The 17979-nt window shown below is 44.0% G+C and overlaps 1 protein-coding gene across 4 annotated transcripts; it reads left to right on the top strand.

The window, feature by feature from the left end:
* Window positions 1-614: 614 nt before the first annotated feature.
* LOC145097955 (transcription factor GTE9-like) lies at window positions 615-4620 on the top strand. Of its 4 annotated transcripts, none has more exons than XM_079035632.1 (9): window positions 615-2548; window positions 2669-2717; window positions 2795-2920; window positions 3031-3104; window positions 3197-3275; window positions 3381-3464; window positions 3538-3699; window positions 3822-3952; window positions 4028-4620. In XM_079035632.1, the coding sequence occupies exons 1-9, from the start codon at window positions 1367-1369 to the stop codon at window positions 4358-4360; spliced, it is 2220 nt and encodes a 739-aa protein (XP_078891758.1). In that variant the 5' UTR covers window positions 615-1366; the 3' UTR covers window positions 4361-4620. The 4 variants fall into 4 exon arrangements, with proteins under 4 accessions (XP_078891758.1, XP_078891756.1, XP_078891757.1 ...); XM_079035630.1 differs by having other exon boundaries at window positions 3369-3464; XM_079035631.1 differs by having other exon boundaries at window positions 3194-3275.
* The last annotated feature ends 13359 nt before the right edge of the window (window positions 4621-17979 follow it).

Raw genomic sequence — 17979 nt, 5'->3', positions numbered from 1 at the left:
AAGAATACAGAGGGTAGAAGCGTCTTTATTCCTAGCCAACATATGTTACAAAGTTGATCATGTAGGAAAATTGAGTCAGACATTTGACCGAGAAAGCACATCATCAAACAGCTAATGTCCGACCGAGTCAGTCCAAATCGCTGAGTCAGACCCAGTCAGACGTGTATCAAATATAACCTTAAAAGATAATGTATGTTTCAAAAGGATTCAACTAGGATAATATAGTTAATTTTATTTTATTTTAATTATGATAATGATTTTAAAATGTAAAAAACTATTATAAAATATTATTAGTTATTAAAAAAGGATTTTGGAAAAAAAATCTACGTGTTTTATAATGATATGAACATTTTCACGATTATACAAATTATTTTGACGGTTTTTTGTTACCAGGGTTAAAATTGTGAATTCTTAAATTTAAACGAACTAAAACTGCAACAAAATTAAAGTTCCATAACCGTGTCACGCTTCCATCACGTGAATCTACATCAGATGCTGGATCTGAAAAGTTATCAACACCGTTGATTCTGATGACGGCGTAATTCAACGGCCTAGATCTATCCTGCACTCTCACTCTATAAACTCACAAAGGAAAAAATAAAAGAGACGGTCAGTCTCTCTCTCTCTCTCTCTCTCTCTCTCTAAAGAGTTCCAGTTCAACTTTGCTTGCATTTATGCCGTACGATCATATAGTCGTCGCTCGAATCAATCAGGAAGTTTCTGCGGCACTGTCGTTCTCCGGTTACTGATTTCCTAGGGCTTCAGCCACTGCATTCTTTCCACTTCACAAGCTTCAATTCGCAGGATATTTCCGACCTAGGGTTATGTTATCGTTTCTGGTATCATTGGTGTTGATTAAAGGGCTATGAGTTCGAATCACCTGGTATAATCTATCGTGCGTATTGAAGCATGCTTCCTGCGTAAAATATCATTGTCTCCACTTTGCGAACGATAGAAGATTTTTGCGTTAAGATCAGGGTTTCCTCTTTCTCTGCCCCTCTTTAGATCGTCGCACGCTGTTATTTAAACTCGAGATGGCAAAATAGGTGAATTCGATATTTTAATTCAGAGTAGTTGTAATTCTACAAGAGAGTCGATCAATTGCATAATTTGAGTTTGCGCGAGACTTTATATTTCACGAACCGACGTATGCATGTGTAATACCCTAATCTAACCGGAAATGATTATCTAAATAGATACTGTCTTCCTTCTACGGGAAGCGAGCGGCAGGGTATAGTCATGGATCTTTAGGACTAATTTGATGGTTTGTCGTGAAATTCCAGGGAACTTTCTAAGAAAAATCTGTGCTAAGCAGTAGGTTGTAATATACAGCATTGTGGATCGGGTGTAAACTGTTAGGAGAGTCATGGCGAAGAAGGATAGGTTTCCTGATGCTTATTCCGGTGGATTTCCTCACAATGAAGAATCTGAAGGGTCTGGTTGTTCTGGACGTGATCATATGGAGACATCTGGCTATGAGAACTCAAGTGGCCATAGAAAGAAATGGATTAAGTTGAGCTCTGCATTGCATGATGGTTTTGGTGTGCCTATACAAAGCGTCCCCTTGTCAACACTTCCATCTTCTGACAAACAGAAGTGGTTACTTCGGTTGCGATCTGAACTTGATCAAGTGAGGACATTTCAGAAGAGAGTGGATGTGGACAGGGCTCATGTAACAATGTCATCTTCCAGCAATATCATTAGCTCCAACAAAGTTCAAGGAAACCTAACAAACTTGAGGAAATCAATTGATCCACAAGCTCAGAAGGCACGAGGCACAAGTCCAGGTGTTACAAGGTTACAATCTGTAAATGAACCAGCTTTACCAGAGACTTTCAGTCTACAATTGAGGAAACAGTGTGAGAACCTGTTAAAGAAGTTAATGACACATCAGCATGGTTGGGTGTTCAATAAACCTGTTGATGTTGTTGCCCTGAAAATTCCAGATTACTTCAACGTTATCAAGAAACCCATGGATTTAGGGACCATAAAAGTTAAACTCAGCTCAGGTAACTATTCAAGTCCGCTTCAGTTTGCTGCTGATGTCAGGCTCACCTTCTCAAACGCCATGACATATAACCCTCCAGGCAATGATGTGCATATCATGGCAGATATTCTTAGTAAGTTTTTTGAACTAAGATGGAAGCCTATTGAGAAGAAACTACCAGCAAATGGTTCTCAACAACAACAACAACAACAACCAGTTCATGAAGTGATTGATTTAGTTAAGCCAATGCCTCCTTCAAAGAAGAGAAAAGTTACCTCAATACAAGAAAAGCTGTTGCCTGAGCCAGTTAAGTTGGTGATGACAAATGAAGAAAAACATAATCTAAGTAGGGAGTTGGAAACTCATATGAGTGATCTACCAGATAATATCATCGACTTTTTGAAGAAACATGGTTCAAATGGTAGTGAAGCTGGAGAAGATGAGATTGAGATTGATATTGATGTTCTTAATGATGCGGCTCTGTTTGAATTACGCAAAATGTTGGATGACCATGCTCGAGAGAAACAAACCCATGCAAAAGCAGAACCTTGTGTCATTGAGGTATTTATGTTTTTTTTTTCTCTCCTTCATTTATATATATAATATATAATATATAATATATAATAACCCATGTCAAGATATCCCAAAACGATGATATTATATCACTTGTTACAAGTGCAGCTTTTAAATGAATCAGGGCTTAGTAACTCAACTATGCAGTTATACAAAGGTATACTCTGTCCATCTATATTTGAGAAAGTGTGAGTTAACAGCAGGTTTTCATGCTTGTGTTTTAAAATGTTACAGGGAATGATGTTGCGGATGAGGATGTAGATGCTGGTGGGAATGAGGCTCCTGTTTCAAGCTATCCTCCTGTTGAATTAGATAACAGAAACAACAACAAACAGACTACTTCAGGAGGCGTCTCTAGTGGTAATTAGGTTATTTATGTTGTGTAAAAAATTCATTAGCATTTAATTTAAGAGTGGTTGGTTGGGTGTGAATTGTACCTTTGATGAGACTTGAGTGTTTGTTGACTGCAGATTCTGATTCTAGCAGTGCTTCTGAAAAGGAGGTAAAAGATGTTAAAGCTGCTATTTCGTTTACTGGGGCAAAGGTATATCTTAAGTTTCTAAATTGCAAGATAGCAGACCAACATTACAAGGCCTAGTTTTTTTTTATTTATATTTTATATTTTATATGCAGCAGCAGCAGGAGGATGAGGAGAGGAATGGTGGTGGAACAGATTCGGATGAGAAGACAGACATGAAGCATTCAGCAGGAAATAGTGAGTCCTTTTATGAAATTAAGAATAATAGTAGTAGTATTTAAATAGATGACGATAAAAAAGAGTTTTGGTGGTGATTTATAATTTATTTAGAGTGGGTCTCAGATGGTGAAGAAAATTCACAGCAGAGCCAGAGCCAGAAGCCAAACAAAATGAATGATAGTAGCCAGAAGGAGAAGGACGATGATGGTAAGAAGCAGTGGATTTGGAGGAGAAAAATGAAAAATGAAAACTGTTGACTGTTGACTGTTGATTTATTTAGGGGAAGTGGATGAAAACGAGAGACAGGTGTCACCTGATAAGCTGTACAGGGCTGCACTTTTGAAAAACCGTTTTGCGGACACAATTCTAAAAGCTCGAGAGAAAACACTCCACCAGGACGAAAAAGCGGACCCCCAGCAACTTGAAAACCAAAAAAGGAAAGGTTGGTTAGCCCAAACCCAAATAATATATTTTAAGGTTTTAGAAACTTTATAAATCCACCACATCACACATCACACATCACACATCACACATCACATATCACATATGGGAATGGGTGTGTAGAAAAAGCGCGACTGCAAGCAGAAGCCAAGGCAGCAGAAGATGCTCGAAGGCGAGTGGAGGCGGAAGCTGCTGCCGAAGCAAAACGGAAAAGAGACCTGGAGAGGGAAGCAGCCCGACAAGCATTACTCAAGGTATTCCTTGTTTTTCTATTTCCAAACAAGTAGCAAGTAAAAGTAACCTTGTTTGTTTATATATATTTTTGGCAGATTGAAAAGACGGTTGAGATCGATGAGGCTTCTCGGTTTCTGAAAGACTTGGAAATGCTAAGGGCTGCAGAGCCAGACCAGATGCTACCGAGTTGCTTAGATGAGATAAGCCCTGGCCCCGACTCACAGGATGGGTCCGGCTCGGGTTCGGGTTCGGGTTCGGGTTCAGGATTAGGGAGTTTTAAATTTGGAGGCACCAATGCTTTGGAACAACTAGGCTTATATATGAAAAGGGATGAAGATGAACATGAAGAAGAGGAAGAGGAAGAACCACTTGCTTTTGTGGGTGTTGGGGTAGTAAATAATGACGTCGAAGAGGGTGAAATCAACTGACTGCTGTTGCTGCTGCTTGCTGATAAATTATGCCATCATCATGACATGATACATGATACATGGTACATGATTGTTGGTAAGTGCTGATGAATCAAGGAGCCAGCCAGGAGTAGCAAGTGTTGGCATCACATCACATGGCTCCAACAAAGCATCATGTAATGTAATCCTTTGTTTTGTCTTAGAAGACTCTTGGTTTCGACTTTATTAACTTTCTATATATAATAACATTAATTAATTTATACCACTCATTCAAATTCAAATTTCCTTAACTATGCCTTTATCTTTTAATCATACAAACTTATGGTTGCGTTAACAACAATGTTTTATCCTTCTCTTACCTCCTTCTTTTGCATTTCGCAAAATCCGACCATCAAAAAGGTTTCTCATCGTGATTTTTTTTTTCAAAAAGAAACCAAACATACAGTTGAAAGTTTTACTGCAACTGGTTATTTGATTTTGATTATCTTTATCGTGTTGATCATTTTTCAATAGCATCCAGAAAAGCTACTCTAAATGCTTCCAACTAGTTCAATGTTTTGTAATTTTGTGTAAAAAATAACATAGGCATGTGATAAAACGAATGGGTAAGATAACAGTCGTACATCCGTTATGGATAGAACGACCGTGACACAAAGATAACCTTTGGAATGTATGAAAACATTATCCTTAAAATACATAAAACAAAGATTGTAAAAGTCCAAGTGTGCACAAAAACATAAACACGTGAAAATTATATTACGAACATATCGGTAAGAGAACCTATAATGAGGCAAACATCGGTAGAGTAAGTGAATGTGAGCAGTAAAAACAAATACATGAATAAAATCATAATACAACCATACGAGCAAGGAGCATGCATCGACACTAAACATCATAAAGAAACGATACATACAAATGTGTTAATTAGACTACTCATCAACCACAATATTTAACATCTACACTTCCCTATCTAATGTCATGTCCTTTAAAAAATGGTGCTCCTCCATGTCTAGCCACACAATATCCTCTCACTTCCTTCTAGGAGGTCATTTCCTACCCTTTTCATCAATCATCATTGAATCTACTCTCCTTACCAATACTTATGGTAGCCTCCTTTTGACATGTTTATATCACCTCAATTCTTCAGTTTGTTGATGATCCACATCACTCCCAACAAATTTCTAACATACCCACTCACTATTATGTCCAACAAGGTTCAACAAAATGTCCATCTTAAAATCCTCATTTCCTCTATTTCTATCTTCCTCTCATTCTCTTTTTTTATTGGCTAACATTATGATCCATACAAAAGGGCAAGCCTAATAGCAACCCTGTAAAATTTCCTCTTTAGTTTCAACGGGACCTTTCTATCACACAAGACTCTTGAGGCTGCCCTCTATTTTAACCAACTCATCCTTATGTAATGGTTGACATATACCTCCATACCTCCAACCTTATGTATCATAGACCCCAAAATACTTGAAGCTCTTCGTCGGGGGTAGAGCTTTCTACCCTATATTAATCTTAATCCTTCGGTAGTTGTCTCCCCCCTAAAATTATACCAAAGATACTTGATTTAAGCAGTGCTAATCCTAAGACCTTTTTCTATTGACCTAACCCTCCATGTGTCTAAACGAGAGTTCAAGTTAGTCCTTGACTCGACAATCAACAAGATATCAACAACAAAAAACATATACCAAGGCACTTCCCCTGGATCTCCGATGACATATCGTCCAATATCAAGGTAAAGATGTATGGGATGAGAGTCGAACCCCGGTAAAGCTCAATTCCAACCGGAAACGACACCTTATCTGTAACAATGTAAATTTTCAACTAATTTTTTTTTTCATTTTCAAAATCACATAATTCCAAGTATCACATTTCAAAAGAGACACATTTGTTAAAAATTATCAAAACGCAATTCAATAATTGTTTAATAATCTAGGATCCTCTAAAAACATAAACTCCATCTCGTGTGTATAATCAAGCCGACGCCTTCCCGTGATCCTGAGAAGTACCTGAAACACATAACACATAACACGGTAAACACAAAGCTTAGTGAGTTTCCTAAAATACCAAACACTTCACATTAGCCTCTCATGGCTATATCTCGATAGAGACCCTCCGATCGATGTGTCTCAGTGGGAACCCTCCGGTCCTAACTCAATAAAACTCGGGATAATATACATCATAAATCACAAAGACATAATGCAGGATATCACAATTCTCAATATAAGCATACAAGACCCTTCGATCACACAATGATACCACTCATGGTAAGTATAGTGAGAAAACTCACCTCGTAAGTAAAGCAAATATGTCTCGTACTCGAACCACCCCTAACATATACCATAATTATCTCTAGTTAATAAACAACCCTCAAAGATGTTAGGCTAAGCCCACTACAAATTCTCAGAAGGATAAAAGACCATTTTACCCTTCCATGACCTCTAATCTATAGTCCATAGTTTGACCAAACCCAAAAAGTCAACAAAAGTCAACAACAACGCGTACGCTGGGCGTACTACTTCACCATGCATGCATCGGGGATCTTCGACGCTACGCTGCGTACCTGGGAGTACGCTTGGCGTACGTCCCAGACTTACTTTTCCCACTCTCTTGGTCTTAATCCGTTAAGACCATAACTATACTCTCGAATCTGGACTCACTAAAGGCTCATACTCCATAAAGTTCGTGAATTTAAGCCTTTGCATGGCTGAGAAAGTCTAAAAACCAAAAACTCTCACTCTTAACTCACAAAAGTGTTCATATCTCATGCATAGGGTGATTTTGATGTCCAAGATCCCATTTTTATGAGTCCACTCCACTAGAGACACTTAAAGAGACATGTATTAGGCTCTGGAGTTCAACAAACTCATAAAGCTTCAAGCTTTGGGCCAAAAACCCTAAAAATGAACCATAATATGCACAAATCAAAAGGATGAGAAAGCTTTGAGCTTGATACCTTCAAATGAGGCACCAACCACAGGGAAGCTCAAATCCAAAGCTTGGACTCCAACTCTATTCTCTTCAAAGCTCATTCTTCACTCAAAGAATCCCACAAGAACACTTAGAAGCTTACAAATGGCCACTCAAGCTAAGAGAGCATAAATTAGGGTTTTGAGGGGGTTGAGGACTGGAAATGGTGGCCAGAAATGAGGCCATCATGTTCCTTAAATAAGGACACACCCTACAATTAGGGTTTTCATTCTGAGCCTAGTATGCCCGACGTACCCTTTGGTACGACCAACATATTAGGTGGCTTCCGCGTCCAAATCACGCACATGAGTACGCTGAGCGTACACATGTGTACGCCCTGCGTACTCAGCTACCACATTTTCTCAAATAAAGGGCCAAACCTGACAACTACAATAAAACAAGGGTTAATGAGATATACCTAGTCTCGAGATGATACAATTCTCCCCCACTAGAATTAGACTTTGCCCTCGAAGCCATCTTCTGGAAATAACTCTGGGTACTACTCGCGCATCTTGTTCTACGGCTCCCAAGTCCACTCGGATCCCTTCCGATGTTGCCACTGAACCTGAACCAAGGGCACCTCTTTAATCCTCAAGACCTTCACCTTCCTATCCAAGATCGCTATCGGCCTCTCAATATAGTTCAAACTTTCATCAACCTGAATGTCCTCTAAAGGTACCACTGTCGTCTCATCGGCTACACACTTCCTTAGCTGGGACACATGAAAGGTGTTATGAATATGGCTCAGCTCTGCATGCAGCTCCAATTGGTAAGCTGCCTTACCCACTCAGGCGATCACCCTAAAAGGACCAATGTATCTAGGGCCCAGCTTGCCCCGTTTCCTGAATCAGATCACCCCTTTCCATAGGGATACCTTCAGGAGGACAAAATCTCCGACCTAAAACTCTAGCTTTGAACGACGTCGGTCGGCGTAACTCTTCTGTCGACTATGGGTCATCAGTAATATCTGCCTGACCTGCTGGATCTGCTCTGTCGTCTTGACCACTATTTCAGTGCCCTCATCACTTTCTGCCCTACCTATCCCCAACAGATGGGAGTCTGACACCTCCTCCCATATAAGAGCTCAAAAGGAGGCATACAAATATTGGAATGATGGCTGTTGTTGTATGAAAACTCAGCCAAGGGCAAATAAGTGTCCCAACTCCCACCAAAATCCATAACAATTGCACGTAGCATGTCCTCGAGCGTCTGAATCGTCTGCTCACTCCGCCCGTCTGTCTGTGGGTGATATGCGATATTGAAGTGCAACCGGGTACCCAACTCCTCATGAAATTTCTTCCAGAACCTGGAAGTAAAGTGCACATCTCGATCTGACACTATCAATGTCGACACTCCATGTCGTGCCACCACCTCTCGCACATAGATCTCGGCCAATTTCTCTGCAGAAGAGTTCTCACTGATAGCTAGGAAGTGAGCACTCTTCGTCAACCGGTCTACAATCACCCATATCACGTCGACACCTCATGTAGTCCTCAGTAATTTTGGTGATAAAATCCATGGAAATCTGTTCCCACTTCCACTCAGTAATTTTTCAAGCTATAAACACTGTAAGCACGAAGCTTAGTGGGTTCCACAAAATACCACATACACAAATAATAAGCCTCTCATAGCTATGTCTCGATTGACCCTTCGGTCCTGTGTCTCGGTGAAGACCCTCCGGTCTCACGGCTCGGTATGGATCCTCCGGTCATAGCTCAACATATATACAGAATAATATAACAACATAAGTCATAAAGACATAATGCATAGTAGCACATAAAGCAGATAAGACCCTCCAGTCAGTAATACAAATAAGACCTTCCGATCAATAATATAAATAAGACCCTCCGGTCAATAACATAAATAAGAACCTTCGGTCTACAACATAAATAAGACCCTCTGGTCAATAACACAATAAGACCCTCCGGTCACTCATGCTTTACCACACAGGTAAGTATAGTGAGAAGACTCACCTCGGAAGATGAACAGATCATATAAATGTTGCTGCTGCACATCGGCATCTAACACTGAGCCAAACCCACATTAACCCAATTAGGATCTAAGACCAAGCCCCCACACATTAATTCTAAAGATGTCCTACTAACCTGACCCATAAATAACCCAAGCACATTGGGCCCACCAAGGCCCAATACCAAAAATTAAGTCCAAAATGGCAAGCCCAACACATGGGTCCAAGACATATATATTTCCCTGACCAAAAATCTCTAATACAACAAGCCCAAACCAAGACCCAACACTTACGGCCCAAAATGAGATCTAGCCCAAAAAGCCCACAACAAGATTATGTGGGGCGTACCTCTCTTGGTACGCTCAGCATACACGCAGTCCTATTCGGGGGACTTAATTCAATACGCGGGGGGTACTGCTCTAGTCTACAAACCTTAATTTTTTGACTTAACCACTTCAACCCAAAGCATCCAAACCTCAGGGAAACTTCATTACAAGTCCCTAACTGATAAAGTTGGCGACTTTATCAGTTTACATGTCTTAATAGGACCCAACTTCCAAAAAATGAGCATTAAGACTCTCTTTACTCATCTTAACACATGCATGGAGAGGTCTAGTGTAACACCCAAAGTCAGGAAGGCCAAGAAAGGAAAGAAAACCCTAAGTTTAAGGGATGACTCGACGAGTCCAAGGAGGAACTCGGCGAGTCCGAGCGGGATCCGGGTCGAGGAGTAAGTGACCGACTCGGCGAGTCGGCCAAGGAGACTCGACGAGTCTGGTTTGAACGAGGAAAACCCTAAATCCGGGACTTGGAGCCTATTTAAGCGCCTCATTCTCTTCCCCAGGGTTCCTTTACTACCTCTCTAACCCAGAACACTAAACCCTAGCCGCCATATCCATTTTTGAGCTAATTATTGCCTCGAAGAGTGCATTAAAGCTTGGAGAAGGAAGAAGGGTCTTGGAGGTGCAAGAAGGGGGCTATAGATCCGGGATTGGGAAGACATTTCTGAGCATTTGGAGGTAATAAGCTAGTTCTTGGACTCCTTTGCACCTAGATCTATGTGTATGTTTTGGGCATTCTTGGCATGATAGTAACCATTTCGAGCTAGAAGTTTAGATCTGAGGTTGCTACCTCAGGTCCATGCTTGTTTTGGTCTAGAATCCCATAAAGTATCAGCTCTTGGTATGTTGGTGAAGCATGGTTGTCATAAACCCTAGTTTATGGTGTATTTAGCCTAGATCTCCTTCTCTACACGTAAAGTTTGCAACTTTACGTGAGGAATAGGCTTAGGAAGGGTAGATCTACAATTTGGAGTCCAAGCATGACTCAAAAGTCCTCTGCATGTATGAAGATCTGAATGGACTCGGCGAGTCCTTTGAGTGGACTCGACGAGTAGCATGAAGATTAGGAGGAACTCGACGAGTGGGATGAGCAACTCATTGAGTCAGATGAAGTTGGGCAGGAACTCGGCGAGTTGGAAGAACAACTCGGCGAGTTGGAAGAACAACTCGGCGAGTCTGTTGAAGGTTGTCTTGGACTCAGCGAGTCTGTTCTTGGACTCGGCGAGTCAAGTCGCAAAACCCCAAACTCTTCGAGTTGAGACTCGAATCGGTGAGTTGAGTGGAGACTCGGTGAGTTGGACAGGTCAGGACTCGGGAATCGGTAGACTCGGCGAGTCATGGACTGACTCGGCGAGTCAAGTCGCGAATGGAAGGACTCTGAACATATGAACTCCGCGAGTCAGTAGGGTGACTCGGCGAGTAGGGTTGACCTGGAAGGTTGACCTTGACCAGGACTTTGACCTTGACCATAGTTGACTTGGTTGTCTTTCGGGGGTCAGTTAGACTAAGTTTTGCATTGATATTGGTAGCTCGGGGAGCTAGTGGAGCAAGAGTTTAGAGAGTTGTTAGGCAGCAGCTAGTGGGATCATCAGCAAGTTCAGCTAGTGCAGGTGAGTTTCCCTTTTGTGTGAATGGGTCTACGGCCACAATGCCGGCCCATGTAGTTGTGAGTAGAAGACCCAGGGGTTAGCCCTAGGAACAATATGCTAGTATGATATTCAGGACGAGGTCCAATGATAGCGGGCGGGTGCCCAAGGAATGGTTTATGTGATAGTTTATACTTGTTGTCTGTGTGATACTTGTATGTGCCTGGTAGGAAGGTGAGTGTGGGCGAGGTCCTGTAACTCACTAATAGCAGAGTGTGGATGGTGTTCCACATCTCATTAGCAACAGATCAGGGGCGAGGCCCAAGTTAGGGAAGGAGTGAGGGTGGGCTGGGCCCGTACCTCACTATCAGTAGGAGTATGGACGGGGTTCCATGACTCATCAGTAGCAGGACAAGGGCGAGGCCCAGAGACAGGCGAGGCCTTAGGACAAGATCCGTTAGTATGTGTTTAGCTTATGTGATGTGATATGTTTATGTGCTATTATATGTTAGCGGGCGAGGCCCTGTGACAGGCGAGGCCTAAGTGAAACAGATCTGTATCCGAGGGGGGGGTCGAAGCCAGGCAGGGCCTGGAGCAGCGGGGCCGTTGTAGCGGGCGAGGCCCGAGGTAGTGGGCGAGGCCCAGGATAGCGGGTGTGGCCCAGTATGTGCAGTATGTGGTTATGCATGGTATGTGGTAGGATGGGGAACTCACTAAGCTTCGTGCTTACGGTTTTCAGTTTTGGTTTCAGGTACTTCCGGTAGCGGAGGGAAGAGCTCGGGGTGATCGCATCGCATACACCATAGATTAGACAACCTGGGAATGTTTACTCTGATTACGAACATGTGTTTTGGAAATTAGACTCTGATTATGTTTCAGATTGATGACTTTGCTTTAAGTAATGTTTTATTAAAAGAAATTTTTAGTCTTGAATTTTGGGACGTTACAAATTGGTATCAGAGCCTTGGTTTGAGGGATTCGGACATACTCTCGAGTGTGTCTGAACTCAAACTAAGGAATTGGTATGGAAGTTTTCAAAATGAGAAGACTGTTTTATAAAAAGAGTTTTGAAAAAGAAAACAGTTTTAGAAAAGCAAAAAGAATTCAGAAAGAAAAGAATTTCGATAAGAGAAAAGGGTGTGGTGCATGCAATCAACCGAGCTCAAGTAAGTACCCCAAAATACCCATACAAGTTTATGTTGTGATTATTAGAACAACATGCTAGATTAGGGCTAAGGATCTAGGGAGGATGCCTTATGTGCATGTTATATGTGCTTTTGAGCTGGATGATAGTACTGGTTAGACAGTAGTAGGATAGCCTGTTTAGGTTATGCCTGAGTTTATAAGCTTATATTGCATGCTAGTACAGATTCTTGATATGAGATTATGATTGCTTGAGTATGTTATGGTTAGATTTTCCCTTGTCCGAATGCTGCTTGCTTTGTGCATTGTGGGATTTTGAGTGATGGGAGTTAGCCATTAGGTGGATACGCCACGTCACATGTGATCAGGGTTGAATAATCTCAGAGTGCTGGATTTGGCCCTATTGCGCAACTTTTGTCTGAGTCCAACCGTTGTAGGGACGAGTCCTTTACTTGAAGGATTATCTGAGCCTCGTCACATGTGATGGTATCCAGGTGATGGCTAATTGGCATCACAAGAAAACCTTCAGCAGCTGAGGACTGGTTTGAGTTGAGTTAGAGGTTTCCCTAGGGTAAGCCTAGGATGAGATAGTGCTGGGAGCAGTAGTAGTGGATAAGGGACCTAGTGGAGTTGAACCGATTCCTGAGGAAAGTACGGATAGATGTGGAAGGTAGTATGGGTCCGTACTACTAAAAGCAGAGGATCCGTACTCGATTCGGGAAAGGCCGAGACAAGACCGGGAACCTGGTAGTGCGTGTGTTTGGTCTCGTAGCGGTGATAAGTATTCTGATAGAGGATGTATTATATTTCAGCATGGTGATGTTGAGAGAGAGACCAGCGGGCGGATCAGGCGCCGGAGAGGGATCAGGCTCGGGTTCAGGAGCCGAGCAGCTCGAGGAGCGAATGAGGGAGTTGATATCAGCTGAGGTTACACGCAGTATTCTAGATCAGACTCCTATGATCTTTGGCACGGTCAAGGAGGGTATACTGGAGATTTTGGATGAAAGGCTGGGAGCCTTCCGTACCGAGATGATGGCATTGATGGGAGTGTGTACCTTGACATTTCTAGAGTTCAGGGCTTGCGGGGCACCAAATTATCATGGGGCTAGGGACCCCATCGCTAGCAGCAGATGGTTGGCTGATATTGCTAACGCATTCCGTACGAGCCGATGTCCTGAGGGGGACAAGGTCAGACTCGCTTCCTGTCTTCTGAAGGACAGAGCGAGGGATTGGTGGGAGGAGATTGGTCATGCTTTGGGGGATGATGCTGCGTTGGACGCGATGACTTGGAGCGATTTCTCGGCCAGGTTCAGGGCGGAGTTTTCGCCAATTATTGAGGTGCAACAGTTGGCACGGGAGTTTCAGGATTTGACGCAGACCACTGAGACTGTGGCGGAGATCACCGCCAAGTTCAGGGAGAGGGATCTTCTTGTACCGCAGTATGTTGCGGATGAGGAGATTAAGAAGGCCCGATACCATGAGATGTTGAAGGATGGCATCAGGGAGTTCATGAGCAGATCCAGCTGTAAGACGCTGGAAGATATGATTTCTCGGGCCAGAGAGAGGGAAATTGATTTGGAGCAGATCCGTAAGAGGAAGCCGGATGAGGTTTAGGTAGTTGCGGGTTCGGGCAAAAGGCCCAAGGGATCGGATTCGAGATCGAGGGATTATTAGGACCGCAGCCGGTGCGGGAAGTGTGGCAGGGCGCACGGGGGCGCGTGCAGGAGTGGTAGCGGCGGTGAGTCTGGCTGCTTCAAGTGTGGTCGGACTGGTCATTTTAGCAGGGATTGTACTGTTACCACCACTCAGGGATCTGACTTGATATGTTTTCACTGCAATCAACGGGGCCACAAGAAGGCCCAGTGCCCCAGTTTGTTTTCAGCAGGACGGGTGATGGCACCTGCCCCTGCAACTTTGAGGATCACAGACGGCCGTCAGGGTCGTGCAGAGGTGCCTGCGGTAGGAGGCAGGGCTTTTCAGATGGCTACCTTGGAGACGCGAGCAACGCCGGACGTTGCAGGTATGCGACTTCCGTTTTCAGTTCTTTTATTTGTGCATGATTATATTGTTATGGTTCTGCATCAATTTTGGTATGAGTATAGTATTATGGTGTGGCTTGCTTGTGATTATGTATATGCCATCTGCACACCTTGGATATTGAATGGTAGTTAGGGGGGGATGTGCCTTATTGGGGAAGGTTGCATAGGATGCAGTAACTGTAGCATGCTTGGGATGGACTTGGTATGTCTCGCTAGTTCGGAGTGGTATAGTTTTAGAGATGGATTGGTTAGATCCCTAGCTATGGTAAGCTTAGGTTCCTCAGCAGATTGATTATGGAATGGTAGCAAGGATTGAGATTTCTTTTTGAGTATTGAGCAGCAAGGGGTAAGCAGGATCGAAGTGGGGGAGAATCCTCCGAGTGTGCAAGGTAGGAGCACGTAAATCCAGAATAAGGGCGTGACCTCCAAGAAGGAAAAGAAGTGGTACATCGTTTGATGGATTGAGGAGTTCAGGGTTGGGAGTTTGAGAAACTCCCCCTCAGCTAGTGCGTGTATTGGTGATGGTTAGTATGTGGTTGGGAATTCAGGTTGGAGGATTTCCTATAGGACTCAAGTGAGTCAGAAGGAGGATCTTGAGAACTGACAGCATGGGGTGCTTTCGTATTAGCGGTCAGTGGTAGAAAGTGATGTAAGACTACGGGGTAGCTGTAGCATTCACTAGCACTCAGTGGATGAAAGTGTTGTAAGACTACGTGGCAGCCATAGCATTCACTAGTAGTCAGTGATGGAAGGTGATGTAAGACTGCGGGTAAGCCGTAGCATTCCATAGTAGCTTTGTTAGCGGAGTTGGGGTGATGCCCTTATCTCCTAGTGACCAGATAGGGATCAGGAATGGGTAGTGGATGAGAATGATAGGGAGTTTGCCTGTATAGCCCTAGAGAGGTGAGACCTTGGGAGAGGCCGCTCCATGATATAGTTGGGTGAGACCCGTGGGCGAGGCCCGTATGAGATTAGCAGTGTAGGTGAGACCTGAGAGCAGGGTTGCTCAGTAGTATGGTTGGGTGAGACCCGTGGGCGAGTCCCGAGCGAGAGTGGTTAGACAAGTGGGCCTAGAAGGATAGAGGCGGGTGGGACCCGTGGGCGAGGCCCGTGAGTTTTAGCAGCACATGTGGGACCTGGTAGGGACCTTAGTGTTAAGATAGGGGATCGAGGATCTCAGGATTCTAGTGCCTGAATGGCAGAATAGATTGAGCAGTTATAGGTGGTTGAAGTTTCTTCGAAAGTCGCTAGGAGCGACTAGTAGTTGTGTTGGGACCAGCGACCGGTGGGAGCCGGTAATCCAGATATTGATAGATTGGTAAGGACCAGGGTGGTCTCAGTTCATCCGGAAGACAGATGAGGAATAGCAGAATTTTCAGTCTGTAGCAGTGCGGGTATGCAGTGTATGGTGGAATTCAGTTAGTTGATCGTGGGGTGCTCGACACCAAATTATAGTAGGAAGAAATGCCCAGTGGATACTGGCAATAATGACCCATACAGGAGGTAGCGGGAGTAATGGATTGGTGAAGATAGGATCTTCACAGTGAGAGAGGAAATAGTTGGTTATGGAGCATTGCCTTGGGGAGGTAAGGAAATCGCGCAAGGAAAGAAGGGGTGAACCCCTATGGGTTCAGTGCAATACTCGAAGAGTACCAGAAGGATTGTCGGTTGAGTAAGTTGTGTTTCCAGAATGTTCAGGGTCAGGGTTGACCCAAGACTATTATCCGCAAGGATTGATGTTAGTCAGAATGACCGTGCGGAAGACCAGCGAAGGTAGGCAGCTGGTGTTGGAATAATTGGTGGGGTATTGGAGGCAGATCGCAGGCGGTTGGCCATAGCAAACTTCGAGGACGAAGTTTAGTTTAAGTGGGGGAGAGTTGTAACACCCAAAGTCAGGAAGGCCAAGAAAGGAAAGAAAACCCTAAGTTTAAGGGATGACTCGACGAGTCCAAGGAGGAACTCGGCGAGTCCGAGCGGGATCCGGTTCGAGGAGTAAGTGACCGACTCGGCGAGTCGGCCAAGGAGACTCGGCGAGTCTGGTCTGAATGAGGAAAACCCTAAATCCGGGACTTGGAGCCTATTTAAGTGCCTCATTCTCTTCCCTAGGGTTCCTTTACTGCCTCTCTAACCCAGAACACTAAACCCTAGCCGCCATATCCATTTTTGAGCTAATTATTGCCTTGAAGAGTGCATTAAAGCTTGGAGAAGGAAGAAGGGTCTTGGAGGTGCAAGAAGGGGGCTATAGACCTGGGATTGGGAAGACATTTCTGAGCATTTGGAGGTAATAAGCTAGTTCTTGGACTCCTTTGCACCTAGATCTATGTGTATGTTTTGGGCATTCTTGGCATGATAGTAACCATTTCGAGCTAAAAGTTCAGATCTGAGGTTGCTACCTCAGGTCCATGCTTGTCTTGGTCTAGAATCCCATAAAGTATCAGCTCTTGGTATGTTGGTGAAGCATGGTTGTCATAAACCCTAGTTTATGGTGTATTTAGCCTAGATCTCCTTCTCTACACATAAAGTTTGCAACTTTACGTGAGGAATAGGCTTGGGAAGGGTAGATCTAAAATTTGGAGTCCAAGCATGACTCAAAAGTCCTCTGCATGTATGAAGATCTGAATGGACTCGGCGAGTCCTTTGAGAGGACTCGGCGAGTAGCATGAAGATTAGGAGGAACTCGACAAGTGGGATGAGCAACTCGTCGAGTCGGATGAAGTTGGGCAGGAACTCGGCGAGTTGGAAGAACAACTCGGCGAGTCTGTTGAAGGTTGTCTTGGACTCGACGAGTCTGTTCTTGGACTCGGCGAGTCAAGTCACGAAACCCCAAACCCTTCGAGTTGAGACTCGAATCGGTGAGTCGAGTGGAGACTTGGTGAGTTGGACAGGTCAGGACTCGGGAATCGGTAGACTCGGCGAGTCATGGACTGACTCGGCGAGTTAAGTCGCGAATGGAAGGACTCTGAACATATGAACTTGGCGAGTCAGTAGGGTGACTCGGCGAGTAGGGTTGACCTGGAAGGTTGACCTTGACCAGGACTTTGACCTTGACCAGAGTTGACTTGGTTCTATTTCGGGGGTCAGTTAGACTAAGTGTTGCATTGATATTGGTAGCTCGAGGAGCTAGTGGAGTAGGAGTTCAGAGAGTTGACGGGCAGCAACTAGTGGGATCATCAGCAAGTTCAGCCAGTGCAGGCGACTTTCCCTTTTGTGTGAATGGGTCTACTGCCACAATGCCGGCCCATGTAGTTGTGAGTAGAAGACCCGAGGGTTAGCCCTAGGCACAGTATGCTAGTATGATATTCAGGACGAGGTCCAATGATAGCGGGAGGGTGCCCAAGGAATGGTTTATGTGATAGTTTATACTTGTTGTCTGTGTGATACTTGTATATGCCTGGTAGGAAGGTGAGTGTGGACGAGGTCCCGTAACTCACCAATAGCAGAGTGTGGATGGTGCTCCATATCTCATTAGCAGCAGATCAGGGGCGAGGCCCAAGTTAGGGAAGGAGTGAGGGTGGGATGGGCCCGTACCTCACTATCAGCAGGAGTATGGACGGGGTTCCATGACTCATCAGTAGCAGGACAA

The sequence above is a fragment of the Lactuca serriola genome, chromosome 4 (assembly GCF_051521515.1).
Source record: "Lactuca serriola cultivar US96UC23 chromosome 4, Lser_US96UC23_V15, whole genome shotgun sequence".
NCBI lineage: Eukaryota > Viridiplantae > Streptophyta > Magnoliopsida > Asterales > Asteraceae > Lactuca > Lactuca serriola.
This window is presented reverse-complemented; position numbering and strand designations above follow the sequence as displayed.